General features: G+C 41.5%; 1 protein-coding gene across 7 annotated transcripts in view; it reads right to left on the bottom strand.

Moving 5' to 3' along the window:
* Nucleotides 1–1,957: 1,957 nt before the first annotated feature.
* The window catches only part of CNOT10 (CCR4-NOT transcription complex subunit 10), a 74,204-nt gene continuing 54,447 nt past the window's right edge, over nucleotides 1,958–21,714 (bottom strand). For 4 of the 7 annotated variants that reach the window (XM_077865922.1, XM_077865924.1, XM_077865918.1 and 1 more), the window contains 6 exons: nucleotides 12,636–12,749; nucleotides 9,665–9,795; nucleotides 7,622–7,657; nucleotides 7,287–7,414; nucleotides 3,575–3,650; nucleotides 1,958–2,471 (listed from right to left, as the gene is read on the bottom strand). In XM_077865922.1, coding sequence (XP_077722048.1) covers nucleotides 2,320–2,471; nucleotides 3,575–3,650; nucleotides 7,287–7,414; nucleotides 7,622–7,657; nucleotides 9,665–9,795; nucleotides 12,636–12,749 — 637 coding nt within the window. In that variant the 3' untranslated portion in view covers nucleotides 1,958–2,319. Of the gene's footprint in view, nucleotides 2,472–2,768; nucleotides 2,809–3,570; nucleotides 3,651–3,927; nucleotides 5,744–7,286; nucleotides 7,415–7,621; nucleotides 7,680–9,664; nucleotides 9,796–12,635; nucleotides 12,750–21,714 lie in introns of those variants that run through there. The other 3 variants (XM_077865921.1, XM_077865920.1, XM_077865923.1) reach the window with 3 other exon arrangements.

Below are 21,714 nucleotides of genomic sequence, written 5' to 3'. Positions count from 1 at the left end.
GCTATCGACAGTGGCAAGGATAAAGGAAGCTGAGTCCCTGAGGGCATCACTGAACATTAGAACCAAGACCAGCAACTGCCTATGTACCCACCTCTTAAGTGAGAGAAAAAACAATCTTCGTTGAAATCACGAACCCATTGTTTACTACTAGCAGCCAAATGTAATTTTTTTTTTAAGATTTATTCATGAGAGACACAGAAAGAGAGAGAGAGAGAGGCAGAGACACAGGGAGAGGGAGAAGCAGGCTCCCTGTAGGGAGCCCGATGTGGGACTTGATCCAGGACTCCAGGATCACACCCTGAGCCCAAGGCAGATGCCCAACCGCTGAGCCACCCAGGCGTCCCACTATTCCCACTTTTCCATCAACCAACCAGCAAGCAAGGAAAGTTCTCATTTCCTTTTTTTTTTTTTTTTTTTTTTATGATAGGCACACAGTGAGAGAGAGAGGCAGAGACACAGGCAGAGGGAGAAGCAGGCTCTATGCACCGGGAGCCCGACGTGGGATTCGATCCCGGGTCTCCAGGATCGCACCCTGGGCCAAAGGCAGGCGCTAAACCGCTGCTCCACCCAGGGATCCCCAAGTTCTCATTTCCTGAGATTTCTCCAAAGATATATTGGCCTCAGGTACAATAAACAGGCCTTTATGACTTCACAATACCAAGACCTTGTGGGTCTGGTGACTCACTCTCCAGAAAACGCCCAGGATTGTAGCAATTCTGCTACCATTCTGCAGCACATGAGCAGGTCCCACAGTGCTGCTCTAAGTCTTGGACTTGGAAAAGCAGACTTGGATCACCACTAGGGAAGCTTAAGGATCATTCTCTCATCTGGAAACAGCTTTGAGAAGCCCACAGAAGCGAGGCCACTGCTTTTGAGATCTACCTGGGAAGAATTTATTGTGTAAAAACAAATTGTGGCTCTTAAGAGCAATAGAACCCCCTATGTGCCCACCCCTCCCATGTTTAACTGAAAAAAGAAACTTCCACCTACTCTGAGTCCTCTGTGGGCAATGTCTAGTTGCAACCAAATACCCTGTTATAGTAGATATCCCTATCTAAAGTGATTTCAGCAACAGAATAAGATCAAAGGTAAATTATGTGCTTTGTTATCCACTTTCCTCTCCAGGCAAGAAAGTGAGGAAGCACTGAAATTCAGCTGGTGTGTCATACTTCCCTATCTAAATGTGGTCTCTAAACTAGGGATCGATCTATCTATCTATCTATCTATCTATCTGGATATATATAGGGATATATATATATCTATATATATATCTATATATATAAACTAGGGAGATATAGACAACAAAGGATGCTCCTAAATAGCAAACTTTGATGGATCTACGAAACATGATCTCAACCAGGAGGTCACCCAATATTTCCTTCATTCTTTTCATTCATTTTTTAAAAAGATTTATTTGAGAGAGAGAGAGAGAGAGAGAGAGAGAGAGAGAGAGAGAGAGCTTCAATCAGATTGAGATCCTGGCATTCTGAGATCGAGTCCTGCTTCTCTCTGCCACTCTCTGTCTCTCATGAATAAATAAATAAAATCTTAAAAAAAAAAAAAGTCTCGCGGGGGTTAGCAATGAGCCCTGAACTCCTTGGTAGCTGACTCTAGAACCAGTGCCTCTGCCTAGGGGTACAGGAGGATGAACATGGCCAGTGCCCTGAACCTGGTTTATCTTCATCTATAATCTGGAAGCAGTAATTCCTATCAGACCAGTCATCTCTTCTTAAGCCAATGTTACTGGCCCTATGGGTTCTACTATGCATTTTCTGGTCCTTTTAGTTATAAGTAGGCAGAAAACACATCTACCTCCCCTTCTCTCTGCCCCTAGACGAGGTTCTGGATTGGCTACTCAACTGCTGACAGGTCTCTCATATTTTAAGACTTTAACATTAAACCTCAGAGGTTAAAATAGTCCAACAGTTGCAAGAAAGACAAAATGTACCATATGAGATTGTTCTGATAAGACCATGTTTTAATTGCCTATGACATGGATACAGCACATAATGGCTCAAAATGTAAGATTAAAGAAAAACATGAAAATGAGTTCGTGAATCCTTAATTTTAAGTAAGCTTCCAGCAAAAAAAACAAAAACAGGACCTACCCCCAAACCCCCCCCCCCCCCAAAAAAAAACAAAAAAGCAAAAACCAAACAAACAAAAAAAACCCACAGGGGTTAGAATCATTTTAAAATTGTGTCTTCAAAACTAGCACCTTTCATCATCTGTCTTTTATTCATTTTGCTGTGATACAACTAAAAAGGCCCAAAAGTACTCCCCTCGGTCTCAAGTAACAGTTTTCTGAGAGCAAAAATGTCACTTTCTTTGTGCAGTGAAGGCTGGCATTTGGATGGGCTGGATCGGGTGGACAGGCTGGAACACTGGCTTCTTTCTCATTTCAGACAGTGTTTTCACTGCAGGGAGCAGCTGATTTCTTTTGATGATCTGTAAGGCCAGCTGGGTATTACCTATAAAAACAATTCCCATTAAAAAAAGGCACAAACAATACCACCACACACAAAGCAAGTCATCAGCATCATGAAACTAAGAGGTGGTAAGAGCAGTGGTCTGCAACCTTTGCTAGACACTGGAGCCACATCATGCCTCCATCCCATCCCCAGAAATTCTTACTTAAGAGACCTGGGGTGTGACCTGGGCATAGGCATTTTCCAAAGCCCTAAGGTTTTTCTTAGGTATAACCCAGCTTGCGAACTGGTCTCCAGGTAGACGGCATAGAAGAAGGGCGTGTGGGACCAATGCACTAACCCTAATCACACCTTTTAGGAGGACAAGGCCAGCTGGGTACCAGGCACTTAACGCTATAAAAGAAAACTATCAAAAGAGGGAACTATGTAAGGATCCCCATGATTCCAAAAGGAGGCATGATTTATTTTATTTTTTTATTTTTTTAAAGATTTATTTATTTATCCATTCAGAGAGAGCGAGAGAGAGGCAGAGAGACAGGCAGAGGGAGAAGCAGGCTCCATGCAGGAAGCCTGATGCGGGACTCGATCCCCAGTCTCCAGGATCACACCCCAGGCTGCAGGCGGCGCTAAACCGCTGCGCCACCAGGGCTGCCCAGGAAGCATGATTTAAAACTTTTTTTTTTTAATTTAAAACTCTTAATATTTTAAAAGATTTCTTCCATTCGTGTCTCTTCTCTACTTCATGCTGTCTCTTACATAGGGCCCACAGTCTAATTTTCTCAGAAGCCACATCCTTAAAGGCTTTATGTGCCCCAAAGGTAGGACCTGGATTTAGGTCTGGATAACTGTCAGCAAGAACTGGTTTGCTGTAAAAGTCATTAATGACATTTCTATTCAAAATAATACAGTGTACAACTCTTAGCAACTGGCATTCGGACTCATGTTCTGTATTCAAGTCATTTGGCTGCCTAAGAGAAAGTTTAATTAGTAGGAATTAATTATAATTAGGTGTCAGAGTTAAGTAACCTCTACACCTAACACGGGGTTTGAACTCACAACCCTGAGATCAAGAGCTGCATGCTCCTCCAACTGAGCCAGCCATCTCTGAAGGAATACAGTCCTAACTAGAGAGAAGAATTACTTACCATTTTGCAGTTCAAGGTAGACTGCCAATAAGATGGCTTCAGGCGGCACCTCTTTAGGATGGATCATTGAAGCCGCCTTTGCTCAAAACAAAAAAAGACACCCATGAAAAACCATCAGCTTAAGACACAAACACCAAGTAATGCTGGGAGGCTGGGGCGGGGGGTGGGGGTGGGGAGTCTACCAATGACAAGTCAGCAGACTTATCTAAGCTCATTCCCACATGACCTCCTAGGAACTACTACCATTCTGTTCTGATGTCCCTCAACTACCTTTGTCCTCATCCCTACTGATTAAACTAGACGTGTAATTTTTTGTTAAATGATTCGTTATTTTCCTTTACCTAGTCCATGAGTTCTTTTTTTTTTTTTTTTAATTTTTATTTATTTATGATAGTCACAGAGAGAGAGAGAGAGAGGCAGAGACACAGGCAGAGGGAGAAGCAGGCTCCATGCACCGGGAGCCCGACGTGGGATTCGATCCAGGGTCTCCAGGATCGCGCCCTGGGCCAAAGGCAGGCGCCAAACCGCTGCGCCACCCAGGGATCCCTAGTCCATGAGTTCTTAATAGGGGAAAGCTTTTCTTCCCTCTTGGTTTTCACCTACTTGGGACTCTGCTTCCATGTCTTGGCTCTATTTGGTTTTGAGAAGGGTGATCAGACACTCCTGATTCTAAACTCCAGTCATTGGTCCAGGTCTCTTCACCACATGGTTGCGTTTATATTTATATGGTTGCACTTATATTATATATGCATGCATGTCCATTTGTTTTCCTAATAATGACTCAGTAGTGTGGGTCCCAAGTTCCCAATGTTAGCAATAAGAATTCAAACTTAAAAAAGAAAAAAAAAAGCACCACTAGACATGTTCACTATCTCCATTCTTATGGACTGAAACAGTAAAAGTCTGTCAAATAAAATAATTGTTTAAGCAACATGCTGTTCTTTCCTGGATCTGAGAGTCACATCTCCAGCTAGCAGCTTCTGTCTGACCCAGTCCTGAGAAAAGCAGCCTGGCCTGCTCTGGTCAGCCGTGCCAAGATCACAGGGTTATTTCCTCAGTCTGGGCTCTGGGCTGCAGCCTTTTCCTGCCACCTTAATATCCCCTTGTATTCCCCCACCCAGTTTCAGGAGCTCTGGCTTCCAGGCTGTTCTGCTTTTCCCCTTCATCTTATCAGAAAGTGTACTTGTAGAAACATTTATTAACCAGAGGTGGGTGTGTGGGTAAGACAGGGACTCATCCTGATCATAAACAGGAATGCAAACAACAATAATCCAAATTTACCCAAATGCTAGAGAGAGAAGAGAGTCAAAGTACTGTGAATATGAAGAGAGAAAAAGGTTTCTTTTGAATGGAGAGCTTCAGGGCAAAGGGCACCTGCCTTAGTCCTCTCAGGGTAGACACTGGGTAGGCAGAAAATGGGGAGAAAGGCCTTGTATGCCAAGCTGTGAAGATGGGAGATGTCTAGGGGACCAGACGCTTGCTGCAGGGTCAATTCCCTGCAGCCTCAGAAGAGATTATGATGAGCGGGGACTCTTATCCAGGGCACACACTAAGTTCTTCATGCACGAAGCAGGGAGGCTTTTTTCCTCTTACCACGTCACTGAGGTATAATGACTCAGTTTAGAAAATGAGAGTTTACACTTTTAGGCCAAGCTTTATACAGGCAAGGTCATCTTTACAGCACTTTGTGGATATTAAAATCTCCATTTTGCCTCCCAAGTGACTGGTTAACAGAGGTCATTTATTGTTCTTTGAGCTGACCAAAGTCTGCAGCTTTCCCTAAAATACAGGAATTCACAAGAGCAACTTTTTAAGACTTTTTTTTTTTAAAGATTTTATTTATTTATTCATAGAGACAGAGAGAGAGAGGCAGAGACACAGGCAGAGACAGAAGCAGGCTCTATGCAGAGAGCCTGACATGGGACTCGATCCAGGGTCTCCAGGATCACGCCCTGGGCTGCAGGCGGCGCTAAACTGCTGCGCCACCGGGGCTGCCCAACTTTTTAAGACTTAATGGTGCTCTGCTTACTGGCTGTTCAGAATGGCTACTGGCGGGCAGACAACCTTGGAAACATCTCCGCGGAGCCCTTTCAAACTCTTCACGTCACTGTCCTGCCCTCCCAGGCAGGGCGGCCTCCCAACTAACAAAGGTCCAGCCACTGGATTAACCTAAAAACCAAGGGACCAAACAAAACAAAACCTCCTTCAGACCCTGAGTCAGGTCTGACCTCGTTTGTCTCTCCCAGCGTGGCAGCTGCCAGGGCCACCTGCTGTATGAGAACCTTGAGCTAGACTGTGCATCCTGTAAATTTAGATCAAACGTCCTGTCTGCTGCAGTCAACTCCGTCCCAATCAACTTGTATAACTCAACCATACAAGTGAGATAACAGCAAGTATGTTTCCCTGGATAGTCCATCACTTAACATTTCTGATTTTGGATCAGAATGCCGACCAGATGCCACTAAGTTAACTAAATATCACTTGTGGTTATTTCCCACATGGTAAGATTCTTCACGGCTATACACAAGGTGGTCTTCATAGGAAGAACATTTCCAGAAGCCACTATCTCTCTTGAGAATAGGTTTAATTTCAATTTCAACTACTGTGACAAGTGTACAGGGACACGGACTCTCTCCTGTGCTGCTGGTGAATCTATCATTTGGCACAAACTTTCCATATTAGAAGACTTAAACCTACAGATGCTCAGAAGACCTACTGATGATGTGCCATTTCAGTGGTAGAATTCAGAGGTGTATTTTATTTCTATGTTGCCAGTGGCTTTCTTTAGTGTATGTGGAGTTTCTTTGGCACCAACTTTCTTCTGAAGTCTCCCGTTTTAGTGCTCCAGCCACACAGTACTTATCCTGCTATCCCATAACCAACGTTGGTGGCTTCTAGCTTTTATAAGCACATACACAATTTTAAAGGAAAGGTATTAAATCTTGGTCTTTTCGCTTAATATGTCTTGGATATCCTATTGTAATACAGAGTTTACAGCTGCACTGTGTTAGGCTGTATGGATGCACCATTATTTAAGTGAGCCCTCATTTAGATGATTTCCAATCTTCTGAAATTCTAATTATTTTTTAAAAGATTTTATTTATTTATTGACAGAGAGAAAGAGAGCACAAACAGGGGGAACAACAGAGGGAGAGGAGAAGCAGACTCTCCTCAAGCAGGGGCCCAATGTGGGGCTCGATCCCAGAACCTTGGGATCATGACCTAAGTCAAAGGCAGACACTTAACTGACTGAGCCACCCAGGCACCTCTAAAATTTTAATTATTAAAACCTTTGGGGAGGGATCCCTAGGTGGCGCAGCGGTTTGGCGCCTGCCTTTGGCCCAGGGCGTGATCCTGGAGACCCGGGATCGAATCCCACATCGGGCTCCCGGTGCATGGAGCCTGCTTCTCCCTCTGCCTGTGTCTCTGCCTCTCTCTCTCTCTCTCTCTGTAACTATCATAAATAAATAAAAAAAATTAAAAAAAAATTAAAAAAAAAAAAAAAAAAAACCTTTGGGGAAAACCCTTCATTAGGTGTCTAGATTCATTTGTAATAGCTGATCAGGTGTTTACCTTACATGACTATTTTTAAGCTTGGAGAAGTAATACTCCAATTTTTAACAAACTGACCAGAGCCTCAAACAAAATAACAAAAGCTACCGTTTGCTGGCTGCTTAACAAGAGGGCTTGGCCCCGCCACCTCCAGCCTCACCTGGTGGAGACACTTTCGAGCTTTGTCATATTCACTCCTCAGGCAGTAGGCGCTGCCAAGATTAAACAGCATCACGGTTCTGGCAGAGGTGACCGAACTGGGGTAGCACTGAGGGGCCCGCTTCCCAGCTGGGGAAAAAGAGCATGGACCCTGGTGAAGAGGCCGGGTCAAGGGCAAGAGGGGGAACCCAATCTACCACCCCAGCAGCTGCTCAGAATAAAGCACAGTGCTACTTCTTAGGTTGCCAAATGAAGGACACATCACAGAAGGCTTGAGTCTACATCTATGGGATGTAAGCCAGGCTACTTTAAGTATTTACAAAACTTCTTACTCACAGGATTCCATTGCTTCATTTTCACCTTTGTCTGATCCTATAAAAACATGAAAATAAACCTGAGGAAGAAGGACAACAGAGTATATTTTCTAGAAACCTAATTTTTTCTTTTTATTTATTTTTTTTACAAAATGAAAATCTAGTATCAAAACGATCTGTCACAGTGTTTACTATTCATGCAGTGGAAGTTCTATTAGAAGATATCAGAAGGTACCACCCACCACCTCCCCATGCCTACATAATAATACTGAACAAGGTGAATGCCAGTCTCACTTCCTTAAAAACTGAACCATGATTTAAAACTGACTTCTGAATGCTTATTTCTACTTTCCTCTGACTGCAGATTCCCTTCAAGGAGAAATATACAGTACGAGAATCAAATTTTTCTAACATTATCACAACCTTTCAAAAGTGACAATTTATTATTTATTTAAAAGTCTTTCTTTGGGGATCCTTGGGTGGCTCAGCGGTTTAGCGCCTGCTTTTGCCCCAGGGTGTGATCCTGAAGTCCCAGGATGGAGTCCCACATCGGGCTCCCTGCATGGAGCCTGCTTCTCCCTCTGCCTGTGTCTCTGCCTCTCTCCCTCCCTCTCTGTGTGTCTCTCATGAATAAATAAATAAAATCTTTAAAAAAATAAAAAGAAAAAATAATTCTTTTTTCTTTCATTTTTTTAAGATTTTATTTATTGAGGGCAGCCCGGTGACTCAGCGGTTTAGCACCGCCTTCAGTCCAGGGTGTGATCCTGGAGACCCAGAATCGAGTCCCACGTTGGGCTCCCTGCATGGAGCCTGCTTCTCCCTCTGCCTGTGTCTCTGCCTCTCAATCTCTCTCTCTCTCTCTCTCTCTCTCTCATTGGGTGCCTGGGTGGCTCAGTGGTTGAGTGTCTGCCTTTGGCTCAGGTCATGATTCCAGGATCCTGGGATTGAGTTCCGCGTTGGGCTCCCCACAGGGAGCCTGCTTTTCCCTCTGCCTACCTCCCTGCCTCTCACTCTGTGTTTCTCATGAATAAATACATAAAATCTAAAAAAAAAAAAAAAATATGTATTTGAGAGAGAGATAGCAAGCAAGAGACAGAGCACACCTGTGCCCACAGCAGGCAGAGGGAGACAAAGAAGCAGGGTCCCTGCTGAGCAAGGAGCATGATGCAGGGCTCCATCCCAGGACCCCTGGATCATGACCTGAGCTGAAAGTAGACGTTTACCTGACTGAGCCAACCAGGTGTCCCTCTTTCTTTTCTTTTCTTTTTTTCTTTTCTTTTCTTTTCTTTTCTTTTCTTTTCTTTTCTTTTCTTTTCTTTTCTTTCTTCTTTTCTTTTCTTTTCTTTTCTTTTCTTTTCTTTTTTTCTTTTCTTTTCTTTCTTTTCTTTCTTTTCTTTCTTTCTCTTTCTTTCTCTTTCTCTCTTTCTTTTCTTTCTTTCTTTCCTTTCTTTCTCTCTCTCTTTCTTTTCTTTCTTCTTTCTTTCTTTCTTTTTCTTTCTTTCTTTCTCTTTCTCTCTTTTCTTTCTTTCTTTCTTTCTTTCTCTTTCTTTCTTTCTTTCTTTCTTTCTTTCTTTCTTTCTTTCTTTCTTTCTTTCTTTTTCTTTTCCTTCCTTCTTCCTTTTCCTCCTTCCTTCCTTCCTTCCTTCCTTCCTTCCTTCCTTCCTTCCTTCCTTCCTTCCCTCCTTCCTTCCTTCCCTTTTTTTCTCTTTCTTTCTCTTTCTTTCTCTTTTTTTCTTTCTCTTTCCTTTCTTTCTCTCTTTCTTTTTTCTTTTAGGTAAGTCATCTCTACACCCAACGTGGGGCTTGAACTCATGACCCTGAGATCAGAGTTGCATGCTCTTCTGACTGAGCCAGCCAGGTGCCCCTCTAGAGTGAGCACTTAGACCATGTGATAATCAACTCTTACGTCTACTCAGAAAACAATTATTACAAAATATGTACAGCTAAAAATGTAGAAAGCCAACCTAAAACTTCTTTCCCTTGACAACTATGCCTTTAAATCTCTACACATCCAGGAAAGCAGTGGAAATGGTGACTTGTTCTGATCAAATGTATCCTCACTAACCTTGGTCCTGCTCATTTGAAGAGATCCCTAAGGAAACATCAGTGACATTCTCCGGGTTCAAGTGAGTAATGGCATCAGATATTCTGTCCAGAGAGATGAGGGCTTCTGCAGCATATAAATGGCCCAAAAACCTAAGATGATAAGATTCCAAAACAGGTAGTAGGTTATCACAAAACACCCAATGTATAACAAGATTTGGTGTACACATGCTCACATATTTCATATATTTGAATTGAAATAAAAGTTTATAAATGGATCAATTAAAGGTCACTTAAAAAAATAAATAGGGCAGCCCCCCATGGCGCAGTGGTTTAGCGCCGCCTGCAGCCTGGGGTGTGATCCTGGAGGCCTGGGATCGAGTCCTACGTCAGGCTCCCTGCATGGAGCCTGCTTCTCCCTCTGCCTGTGTCTCTGCCTCTCTCTCGCTCTCTCTCTCTCTGTGTCTCTATGAATAAATAAATAAAATAATAAATAATAAATAAATAAATAAATAAATGGTCACTTGAATCTTATCTCTATAAAAATATCTTAAAATATACAATAATTTTTATATAGCTAAGCTGGAACACGTATCAAGAAAAAAGTTCAAAATTGGCAAATTTACTGTTCTGTTTATGCAGAAAATAACATTAACATAAGATGGGAATGAAGTTCTAAAATAAGAGGCAGGTCCAAGGATGAATCCTCCAGTCTCTGCTGCTGGAAAAGTCAAAAGACACCAGAGTACCAGACTGGACTGGGAACAGATTTGGGTCAGATCAACTTTACTTCTATCCCAAAGATTCTCTGCTTTTCAAATAATCTTTTTTATGCCCATTGATGTTTTAGGACAGATATGCATCCTCCTGGCTTATAATAGCCTGCTTCTTCAGGTCTTTTACTTACAGGCCATTTTTCTCTATGATCACTTGATAGATTTTTCAAAATTAAAACAGAATGAGATATATATACCTTTGCTGAAAATCTTAATGACTTTTCCTACCTGAGAACAAAACAAAACTTCTATTTACAGTTTTCCACATTTGGTCCCACTTTTCTATATCCAGTCAATATTCCTACCCCCTCAAAAATTGCTCTGATCCTACCAGACAGTGTCCCGGGCAGGGCACACCTGCTGCTCCCCCGGGGCCTGGCTTTCTGGAGCAAGCCTGGTTTCATCTCCACAAGTCAAAATCTACTCTCCTCCTTTTATTTTAGTTCTTTTAAGATTTTATTTTCAAGTAATCTCTATACTCCTTGGGGCATGGGAACCAGGGCAGCCTCTCTCTCTCTGCCTCTCTCTCTCTGCGTCTCTCATGAATAAATAAAAAAATAAAAAGAAAAAAGAAAATAACTGAGCCAGTTAGGCATCCTCTAGTCCTCCTTTTAAATGGCCAGCTAGGTCTCACCTGCCCCAACTGAATCTGTCCCCATGAATCTCAAATCCTCAAATTTTAGGCTTTATTTATTTATTTACAATATTTTATTTATTTATTCATGACAGACACAGAGAAAAAGAGAGGCAGTGACACAGGCAGAGGGAGAAGCAGGCTCCACGCAGGGAGCCCGACATGGGACTCGATCCCAGGTCTCCAGGACCACACCCCAGGTTGAAGGCGGCACTAAACTGCTGGGCCACCGGGGCTCCCCTTTTGGCTCTTTTCTTTTTTTTTTTTTTAATTTTTATTTATTTATGATAGTCGCACAGAGAGAGAGAGAGAGAGAGGCAAAGACACAGGCAGAGGGAGAAGCAGGCTCCATGCACCGGGAGCCCGACGTGGGATTCGATTCCGGGTCTCCAGGATCGCGCCCTGGGCCAAAGGCAGGCGCCAAACCGCTGCGCCACCCAGGGATCCCCTTTTGGCTCTTTTCAATATGACTTTTTAAGGGATTTACAAACACTCAAGGGCTCTTTAATTCTTTTTTTTTTTTTTTTTTTTTTTTTAAGATTTTATTTATTCACGAGAGACACACAGACTGAGAGAGGCAGAGACACAGGCAGAGGGAAAAGCAGGCTCCATGTAGGGAGCCTGACGTGGGACTCGATCCTGGGTCTCCAGGATCACACCCTGGGCTGAAGGCAGCACTAAACCGCTGAGCCACCTGGGGCTGCCCGGGCTCTTTAATTCTTAAGCAATTTCTTTTAACTACCAGGGGCTGCAATGATCTTTTATTTTGCTTGTCCACCAAATACCCTAACAGAAATGACAAGTTTTTAAAAAATCAGTAACTTTAATTATGAGAAAATATAATTTAAAAATTTAATTAAAGTAGTATCCACAAGCCAGTAACACATAAATTAAAAGCCAAACACATACATTCAAAGAACTACTTCAAAAACAGATCACTTCAAAGGCAAAAAAGTAATTTTACTTTGGAGATTATAGCTTATATACTCACAGGATGAATGAAAAAACAACTGTTCTAACGTTATACAGAGTATTTGTAGTGTTGAATAAAATTTCTAGCATGGGCATCATATAAAGACTCAAAGAATGCTGCATCTCATTCAGTCTCCATAAAAGGAAAGACATGCTTTAGCAGATTGTAGAATGACAATGTCACTAATCTGAAGTTTGAATAAAATTCCTATAGTCTCAATTCTTATTTGCCTATTTAAATTGCATTCCTTGAAGCAGATCTATCATGCTGACTAAAGTCCTTTTACTGTGGGTCTTCTTCCTGAGGACTGACCTTATTTTTGGGACTAATACGCGAAAACACACTCCAGTCTGGCCTAGTAGTGGACACTAGAGAGTGCAAAGTTGCTACCTCCTGATGCTCAGTAGAGTGAACACTATTTCCCTGAATCTCTGAGGTACAGCAAGGCTAAAGAGCCTAACACAGACCTACCAAATTAATGTTTCAATCAGTTGTTGCTTTGTCTAGATAATATATCCCACTGGGGGAGTAAGCAGCAATATGCACCACAAACTAACTGAAAACCTCCAAACAAAACGAACCCGGGACACACAGGGCAAGTCACACTTACTTAAGTGATCCTGACAGCTTGGGCTGCTGAAGAAGTTTATCTGCATGATTCAAAGCCATAAGGTTATCACCCAAAGCCAGAGCCACGTAAGCACTACAGGCAAGTATGGAGCATCTGGAACACAAAAGGGAAGGGTTGAAAACTTGAATTACAAAATGGACAATGGTTGTATCTGCTACTAAACAGGAAAGAATGTCCTAATTATAGCTGTGACAATCTGGACACTGGAAAAGAAGAGAGGAAGCCACAATAGTAATGGTAAGAATTAGGATGACATAGAACTACCATTTGAGGCACAGTGTGGCTATTTGCCTAAACCATCTTTAGCTTCCATCCAACTCACCCCCATCTCCAACAAAACCAAAAGGAGTTACAATATATACTTAGCCTATAAAAAAAAATAACAGGGGATCCCTGGGTGGCGCAGCGGTTTAGCGCCTGCCTTTGGCCCAGGGCGCGATCCTGGAGACCCGGGATCGAATCCCATATCAGGCTCCTGGTGCATGGAGCCTGCTTCTCTCTCTGCCTATGTCTCCGCCTCTCTCTCTCTCTCTGTGATTATCATAAATTAAAAAAAAAAAAAATAACATAGTTAATGGCCTAGTGAGAATTTACTTCCCACAGAACATTTAACATCCTAGAAATAAAGCTACAGAGGCAGATATTCTTTCAAACTCATTTCACTAAGAAACACAATTTACTCATTAAAAAATCCATTTAGCTTAAAGTGTTCTTCTCTGAACCTGTTAACTCTATAGTTCTTAAGTAACAGTATCAAGATAAACTAAAAGAATTTCATTCATATGGGTACTATCACCCTAAATGAATATTCAAGAAAGAAACAAGGCTGAATAAATACACGTGAAGGTAAAAAAAATTAAGTTATATTGACTTTGCTAAGGTGGGCTGGAAAGCTAAATTTCTGCTTGGTTTTCTACTTAATGGGCAGCTCATTTAAAACAGGCCCGTGCCTACGTCTTGGGTGTCTTGAACTGTTTAGTGTAAGATGTCGAAAGACTTTTCTGTCGGATTGTCTCAGAGGTATAGCAGATCATTGGTTCAGAGGGAGGCGAGTCTGCTTCAAGGTTGTGAAGACTATTGACTGGCTTCTCTTGAATATTTTAAACTGAATTGGCATTTTCAGTAATAACTGCAATTTCTTTTCAAAGCATTTTATAGAGGGGCTCTTAATTTTCTACCATTAGTATATATATCTTTTTATTAAAGGAAAAAGAACGTTCCAAGAATAATAAAGAATAAAGAAAAAAAAAAAACAGGTCTTGCAAAAGACTTGACACTAATAGATCACCTGAATGTTAAACAACTGCTCCAAAAAGCAATCTTAAAATAAACCTCTGTCAAATAGAAATGAGGTCTGAATGGCCAACCGCAAATGACCCAACTTAGATACAGAGTTTTGAGTTATGTTTACAAATTACAGTACATATGTGTATCATTAAGTGCATTCGGGTTGTAATTTCAGTCTAAGGAAGAATGCAACTCCCATAGCACTGCAGTTTTCTGATAATCCGAAATTCTTATAGAAATGGCCCTTTAAAAGCACAGCTAGGCAAATCCAGAAGTAGCTTGCTGTATACTCTTCACTGGATGAGTTCTGGTTGTTCGGACCTTGGAAAATTGGATTGTTGGGATCTGGGTTGTTGTTGGGATCTACACAGAAAAGTAGACTGGCCAGGGAGGAGACACAAGGAAATTTAGATTTATGGCCTCAGGCTATAATCGTAGGTGCTGAAAGGGTGCCTAATGTGGTCCCTTGTTTTAGGAAGGTAGAGACTGAAACCCAAAGTTATTATAAATATATTCTGTAGCTTAGAGTATGTGATTAGAGTTAGGTCTAACATTTAACATCATGGACTCCGAATTCACTGCCCTTCCCATCCTATTACTTCACTATCAGTTTACAAGACTGCCTGAAAATAAAGTAGAAAGAAAAGATTGTTATAGTTTTTCTAATGCGTATGTAACGGCGTATACAACTGTAGGTACTCAAGCTTGCCTCTTCATTTATTTATTTATTTTTATTTTTTATTAAGTTTTTTTTTTTTAATTTTTATTTATTTATGATAGTCACACACAGAGAGAGAGAGGCAGAGACATAGGCAGAGGGAGAAGCAGCCTCCATGCACCGGGAGCCCAATGTGGGATTTGATCCCGGGTCTCCAGGATCGCGCCCTGGGCCAAAGGCAGGCGCTAAACCGCTGCGCCACCCAGGGATCCCTCTTCATTTATTTTTTAAAAAAGATTTTATTTATATATTCATGAGAGAGAGAGAGATCGAGAGAGAGAGAGAGAGAGAGAGAGAGGCAGACACACAGGCAGAGGGAGAAGCAGGCTCCATGCAGGGAGCCTGATGTGGGACTCGATCCCTGGACTCCAGGACCACGCCCTGGGCCAAAGGCAGGCGCTAAACCGCTGAGCCACCCAGGGATCCCTTGTCTCTTTATTTTTAAAAAAGATTTCACTTATTTGAGAGAGGGAGAATAAGCAGAGAGAGCAGAAAGCAGGGAGAAGCAGACTCCCCTGAGTAGGGAGCCTGATGTGGGGCTCGATCCCAGGACCCTGAGATCACGGCCTGAGCTGAAGGCAGACGCTTAACTGACTGAGTCATCCAGGTGCCCCATGCTTGTTTCTTTAAAAGGGAAGAAAACAGAATGAAATCCAAACAAAGTTTAAATTTTCTTACGAAGCCTAGAATTTAAAATCTGAACCCTGTTCACAGGAGTAAGAGCCGGCAAGCAATGTCCTTCTCAAAGGGATTTTTTGAGAAAAAAATCTGGGCTGCCCTGTGGCCACAACCTCTGGGGAGCATCCTCTCTCTGATGGAAGAAGCAAGGGCCCAAAGATGGAAGGCACTGGCTAGTTAGCTCCTTTGTGCAGAAGCTCCTCAGGGTTTAGCTCTGTGTTGTGAGATTAGGATGACTTAATTTCCTCTTTTGGCTTATTTGTACTATGTTAAAATGGCCATGAACACCCATTCATCAGCCAGGTGTGTACTGCTTATGAAGAAAAGGACTTTTAAGGCCTAGGTCTACAGAGGCACAAGACCACTATCAGCTTGGGACCCATATGAATGAAACTCATAAAGTTTATTTATTTATTTATTTGGTAAAGATTTTATTTATTTATTCATGAGAGACAGAGAGAGAGAGAGACAGAGAGACAGAGAGAGGCAGAGACACAGGCAGAGAGAGAAGCAGGCTCCATGCAGGGAGCCCGATGTGGGACTCGATCCCAGGTCTCTGGGATCACACCTGTGGGCTGAAGGTGGCGCTAAACCGCTGGGCCACCGGCGCTGCTCGAAAATCATAAAGTTTAATACTGTTTTCATCTGTGATGTGGCCAAAGGTCAGGGCAAAATATAAGCTCCTTAAAAGCAGAAGCTTTGTGTTTCCTACACAAAGACTAGAGCAATTCCTCAGCATTTGTGCAGTAGGTATTACACAGGTCATCACTGAAGACCACAGCTCTGGATATCTTTTCACTTACTGCTCCAGACACCCAGACCTCCACCTGTCTCAATGGTGAAGCTACCTCCTTCCCAGCTCCCATAGACAGGAGAGTCATCCTGCACGCTTTGGGGCCTATCATCTAGGACTGCCGCACGTCAGGCAGGCTCTCAGGCAGGCTTGCTGGGAAAAGCCTGCCCTGGCCTCTCCCTGACAGTAGGGGGCTATTACTGCTCCAGCCCACTGTCAAGCCCACTTTGGGTCCAGAAATCAGTCATGTAAGATTGCAGCAGGTTCCTGTTATCCAGGAAGTCCAAACTACAGTTACGTACCAGGTAAAAATTTGGTTTCTTCAGCTTTTACCTCTTTTCCCAGAAGGTATCATATCAAATCACAACAGTATAGAAGATTCTAATAATAATCTTTCTTTGCAAAAATATTTAAGTATGTGAATGCAGAACTCTGTGTCTGGCATTCTTATCAAGACTGACAGGATTAACCAAGTTTCACTGCACAAAACGAAAACTAACATTTATGGCTCCTCTTCCCTTAGCGCCTCACAACCAACCCCAACCTCTCACCACACTCACCCATCTTTCCTCTAGGAAACAATACTCCATTCTGCATAATTCCTACTGAATGGTGACACCAGAAGCACATAGAGCTCTCTCTAGTAAGCCCCTGGAGAAATTACTTTACTTTCAAGAGTTGCTACTTAAAATAGTGAACAGCCCCCCCCCCCCCTATTTCTTCGAGTCACTGTCCAATCTGCTTTACCAACCACACAGTGGATCTGACAGTTCATCAGACTGGAAAAACCATACCTCAAGGGAAGAGACACACCAGCTTCCCACCCCTCCCATCCCCCCCACCATGGAGGATCTGACTCAACCCCACACTCTCCTCTCCAAGTGGGAGGAGCTTGCTCTAGATTCTCAGAATGCTAACCCTTGGAAAAGAAAAAACAAAAAAGAGAGGAAAAAAGAAAGGGAAGAAATGGGGGTGGGGACTTTCCTTAAAGCATCAAATTACAGCAACAAGGCATATAAAACTAGGCATTAAAATCTGTCAAGTCAGATATTCCGTGAGTTACATGAATCTAAACCAAATGTTTGAAATAGTTTAACCCTTAATAAAAAAGGCTAAAATGGGGGTAAATCTAGTCAATCACCATGTGTCAAAAGAAACAATCTTATAGCAAACATGTTTGAAAAACTGGCCAAAAAATCCAATGAAGCATCTCTTCCAAGATGAATATGGTTACTAGATTATATAATTAAAAAAAAAAATCGGGCGCTTGGCTGGCTCAGTTGGTAGAGCACTCCACTCTTTTTTTTTTAGCACTCCACTCTTGATCTCAGGGTCATGAGTTTGAGCTTTATAGTGCTATAAAGCAGAGTCTACTTTAAAATAAAGTCTGTCAACCTATTTCCATTTCTATAATAATCTCGAAAATGTTAAACTTGTCAACTTTCAAATCTTTAGAAAACTTAAAAGTTAAATGTTTTTCACTTCATGTGTTTTGTAAACATTTTGCTTTCTAGTAACAGATCTGTGCAAAAACGCTGACAAACACACCCCGAAATCCAAAACAAATAGAAGCCCAACACAAAGAAGCTGAAAAAAGGCTTTTTCAACTAAATCTAGGATCTCAAATGACCCAGTCCTAACCCAGTCCAGCAAATAAAATTCATAAAGTCATAGACAGCATTTTATATACAAACGGGACCTGAAGATCACCCAACCCAATTCGCTTTCTTGACAGAAGAGAATTGTAAGGCCTATAGAGGTTAAATGATTTGTCCAATGTCAGCAGTGGCCGTATGGGGCTTACACAGAATGACAGCACACTGAAGAATTACTCGAACTCTGCCAATTGATGAACATTGTTGATGATGTGAAGGAAGTGCCACACATACAGGTTTTCTTTGGTAGGGTTGATTATAGATGGATACATTTCAGCAGGACCACACACTCATTTATACAAGCAACAGGAGATTCAAAAGATTATTAGCTATAATTCTGTTTTAGGTATGTCTCATGAGCTACAACAGGATAACACTAAAAGAAACTGGATTTCCTAAGTACATGAGGACTACCTATAATATTTATGTTATCAACCATTTGTTTGATTCATCTTCTCTCATAAACACTGGGTCATGGGAGGGCCCTCTTAATTGAATGGGAAATCATTCACTGAGTATTACATCAGATTCTAAATGAACTAATAAAAGTTCTATTATTTATGCTTGTAGAGTAATTTGATCTGAATACTTCTTTTTTTTTTTTTTTTTTTAAGATTTTATTTATTCATGAGAGACACAGAAAGAGAGGCAGAGGGAGGAGAAGCAGGCTCCATGCAAGAAGCCCGATGTGGGACTCGATCCGGAGAATCCAGGATCACGCTCTGAGCCAAAGGTAGATGCTCTACCACTGAGCCATCCAGGCGTCCCTGAATACTTCTTTTAATCCATTTTTGAGCTTCTTATATATAAAAAAAAAAGGCAAATAGAAATTTCATTTTTACTCTGTGTGCTATTTTTAATTTTTTTAAAAAAATATTTATTTATTTATTCATGAGAGACACAGAAAGAGAGAGGCAGAGACACAGGCAGAGGGAGAAGCAGGCTCCATTCAGGGAGCCCGACGTGAGACTTGATCCCGGGACTCCAGGATCACGACCTGAGCTGAAGGCAGATGCGCCCAACCACTGAGCCACCCAGACATCCCTATGATTTTTAATTTCTAATACAGATATTTCCCATGTAGGCCCCCAAATTATTTCCTACCCTTTTCAAGTTCTGTTACACTTACTTCCGAGTTCTAGAGCAGCCTCCATTTTAGTTTTAGAAATTAAAAGTTCAATTAATATCACAATCTCAGAATGAGTAACAAAGATGTCCTAGAATATGCAATATTTAAGACTCAGTACACACCCAAGCTGGCTATTAAACCACTATGCAACAAGGAAATGTTAATATGTGACTAATCCTATGAACTTATTTCTTTCCTGTTAATAAAGCACTAGTATGGGGGCACCTGGGTGGCTCAGAAGGTTAAGTGTCTGCCTTTAGCTCAGGTTGTGATGCTGGGGTCCTGGGATCAAGTCCCACATCAGGCTCTCTTTTCCAAGCAGAGCCGGCTTCTCTCTCTCTGAACCTGCCCCCGATTCTCGTGAATAAATAAATAAAATCTTTTAAAAACAATAAGGTACTAGTACACAAAAGAATTAAGTTGAGCCCTTACTTCATATCATATATAAAAATTAATGGAAAAACAGATAAAAGACCTAAATGTAACAGGTAAAAACTATAAAACTCTTAGAAGAAAACATAAGGGGGATCCCTGGGTGGCTCAGCGGTTTGGCGCCTGCCTTCAGCCCAGGGCGTGATCCTGGAGTCCCGGGATCTAGTCTCACATCGGGCTTCCTGCAGGGAGCCTGTTTCTCCTCTGTGTCTCTGCCTCTCTCTCTCTCTCTGTCTCTCATGAATAAATAAATAAGATCTTAAAAAAAAAAAAAAAAAAAGAAGAAAACATAAGGGCCAACCCTTATGACCTTGGATTTGGCAATGGATTCTTAGATAGGACACAAAAAGTATGACCAAGGGGCAACTGGGTGGCTCAGTTGGTTAAGTGTCTGCCTTCAGCTCAGGTCATGATCTCAGGGTCCTGGGATTGAGCCCCATGTCGGGCTCCCTGCTTGGCCAGGACTCCTTCTCCCTTTGTCCCTGCTTGTGTTCTCTCTCTCTCAAATAAATAAATATAATCTTAAAAAAAAAAAAAAAGAAAAAGAAAAAAGTATGATCAATAAAAGAAAGAAAGAAAAAAAACAAACAAGAAGTGCCTGGGTGGCTGAGTCAGTTGGATGTCAGGCTTAGTTTTAGCTTGAGCCATCATCTCAGGGTCCTCGGATCAAACCCGTGTTGGGCTTCATGCTCAGTGGGGAATCTGCTTGGATTTCCCTCCTTCTCCCTTCACCCCATCCTCCCACCACTCACGTTCTAAAATAAATCTTTTAAAAAAAAAATAGATAAGTTGAACTTTATCAAACTAAAAAAATTTCACTTCAATTTTATTTTTTTTACCTCAATTAAAATGAAAAACTTCTGGGACTCAAAGTTTACCTTCAAAAAAGTAAGAAGATAACTGATAGAATGGGAAAAATAATTGTAAACTATGATAAGGGTCTTGTGTCTAGAATGTATAAAGAACTCTTACAACACAATAAAAGGGCAATAACCCAATTACAAAATAGAAAGAAGATCTGAATAAACATTTCTCCAAGGAAGATATACAAATGCCCAATAAGAACATGAAAAGAAGCTCAAAAGCATCAGTCTGTAGGATGCCTGGGTGACTCAGCAGTTGTGTATCTGCCTTTTGCTCAGGGCATGATCCTGGGATCTGGGACCGAGTCCCCCATTCCGCTCCCTGTGAGGAGCCTGATTCTCTCTCTGCCTACGTCTCTGCCTCTCTTTGTGTCTCTCATGAATAAATAAATCTTAAAAAATAAATTTCTTAAAAAAGACAAATAATCCAAATGTCTATAATGAATGAAAGGATAAATAAAATGTGGTGTGTCCATATGATGAAATATTATTCAATAAAAACAAGTATGATACTTGCTACAACTTGGATAAACCTTGAAAACATTCACTATCCTACGTGAAAGAGGCCAGTCATAAAAGCCTCCAACATTGATTCCATCCATATGAAAGTCCAGAATAGAAAAATCTATAGAGCTAGAATAATTAGGGCTGGGGAGTATACTGGGGGCAAAGGGATGATAGCTAAGGGTTGCATGGTTTCTTTTTGAGGTGATGAAAGTGTTCTAAAATTGACGGTGGTGATGGTTGCACAACTATGCACTAAAAACCACTGGGTTGTAAATTTTAAATGGGTAAATTGCATGGTTTGTGAATTATATCTCAGTGTTTTAAAAACATAAGCTATCAGTAGAAAGTAAAAAAATGTTTTGTTAAATAAGATCTTAAAAATATACCCTTATAACTAATCACTGTATAAGAAAATCATTATCTCTCAAATGCATGTGGCAACATCAATATTTAAATCAAAGCAGATGGCCAAAATATCAATCCTGCATAAGTGTCTCTATTCTTTTTTTTTTTAAAGATTGTATTTAAGAGAGAAAGGGAGAGAGCGGCGTGCCCATGAGCAGAAGGAGCAGACTCCCCGCTGAGCAACAAGCCTGAAGACAGGCTGAATCCCTTAGGATCATGACCTGAGCTGAAGGCAGACGCTTTACTTACTGAGGCACCCAGGTGCCTGAAGGGTCTACATTCTAATAAGATTCATTTGGAAATCAGGGCTTTTTTTTTTTTTTTTTTTAATTAGGGCTTTTAAGATAAAAATTTCTCTGAAGAGATGGCTAAAATTATGGCATGTAAGAAAACTGGCATAGTAACAATATTAGACATTTGTAAAAACCATGTATCAACAAATACAAACAATTCAAACAGGGTTCTAAAAACTCAGAGCAGGGGCGCCTGGGTGACTCAGACCCTTAAGCAGTTAAGCATCTATCTGCCTCTTGGTTTGGGCTCAGATCGTCATCTCATGAATGGTTGAGATCAAGCCTGACAAAGGGCTCT

The sequence above is a fragment of the Canis aureus genome, chromosome 22 (genome assembly GCF_053574225.1).
Source record: "Canis aureus isolate CA01 chromosome 22, VMU_Caureus_v.1.0, whole genome shotgun sequence".
NCBI classification, from domain to species: Eukaryota; Metazoa; Chordata; class Mammalia; order Carnivora; family Canidae; genus Canis; species Canis aureus.
Note: the sequence above shows the minus strand (reverse complement) of the source record. Positions and strands in the feature narration are given on the sequence as shown.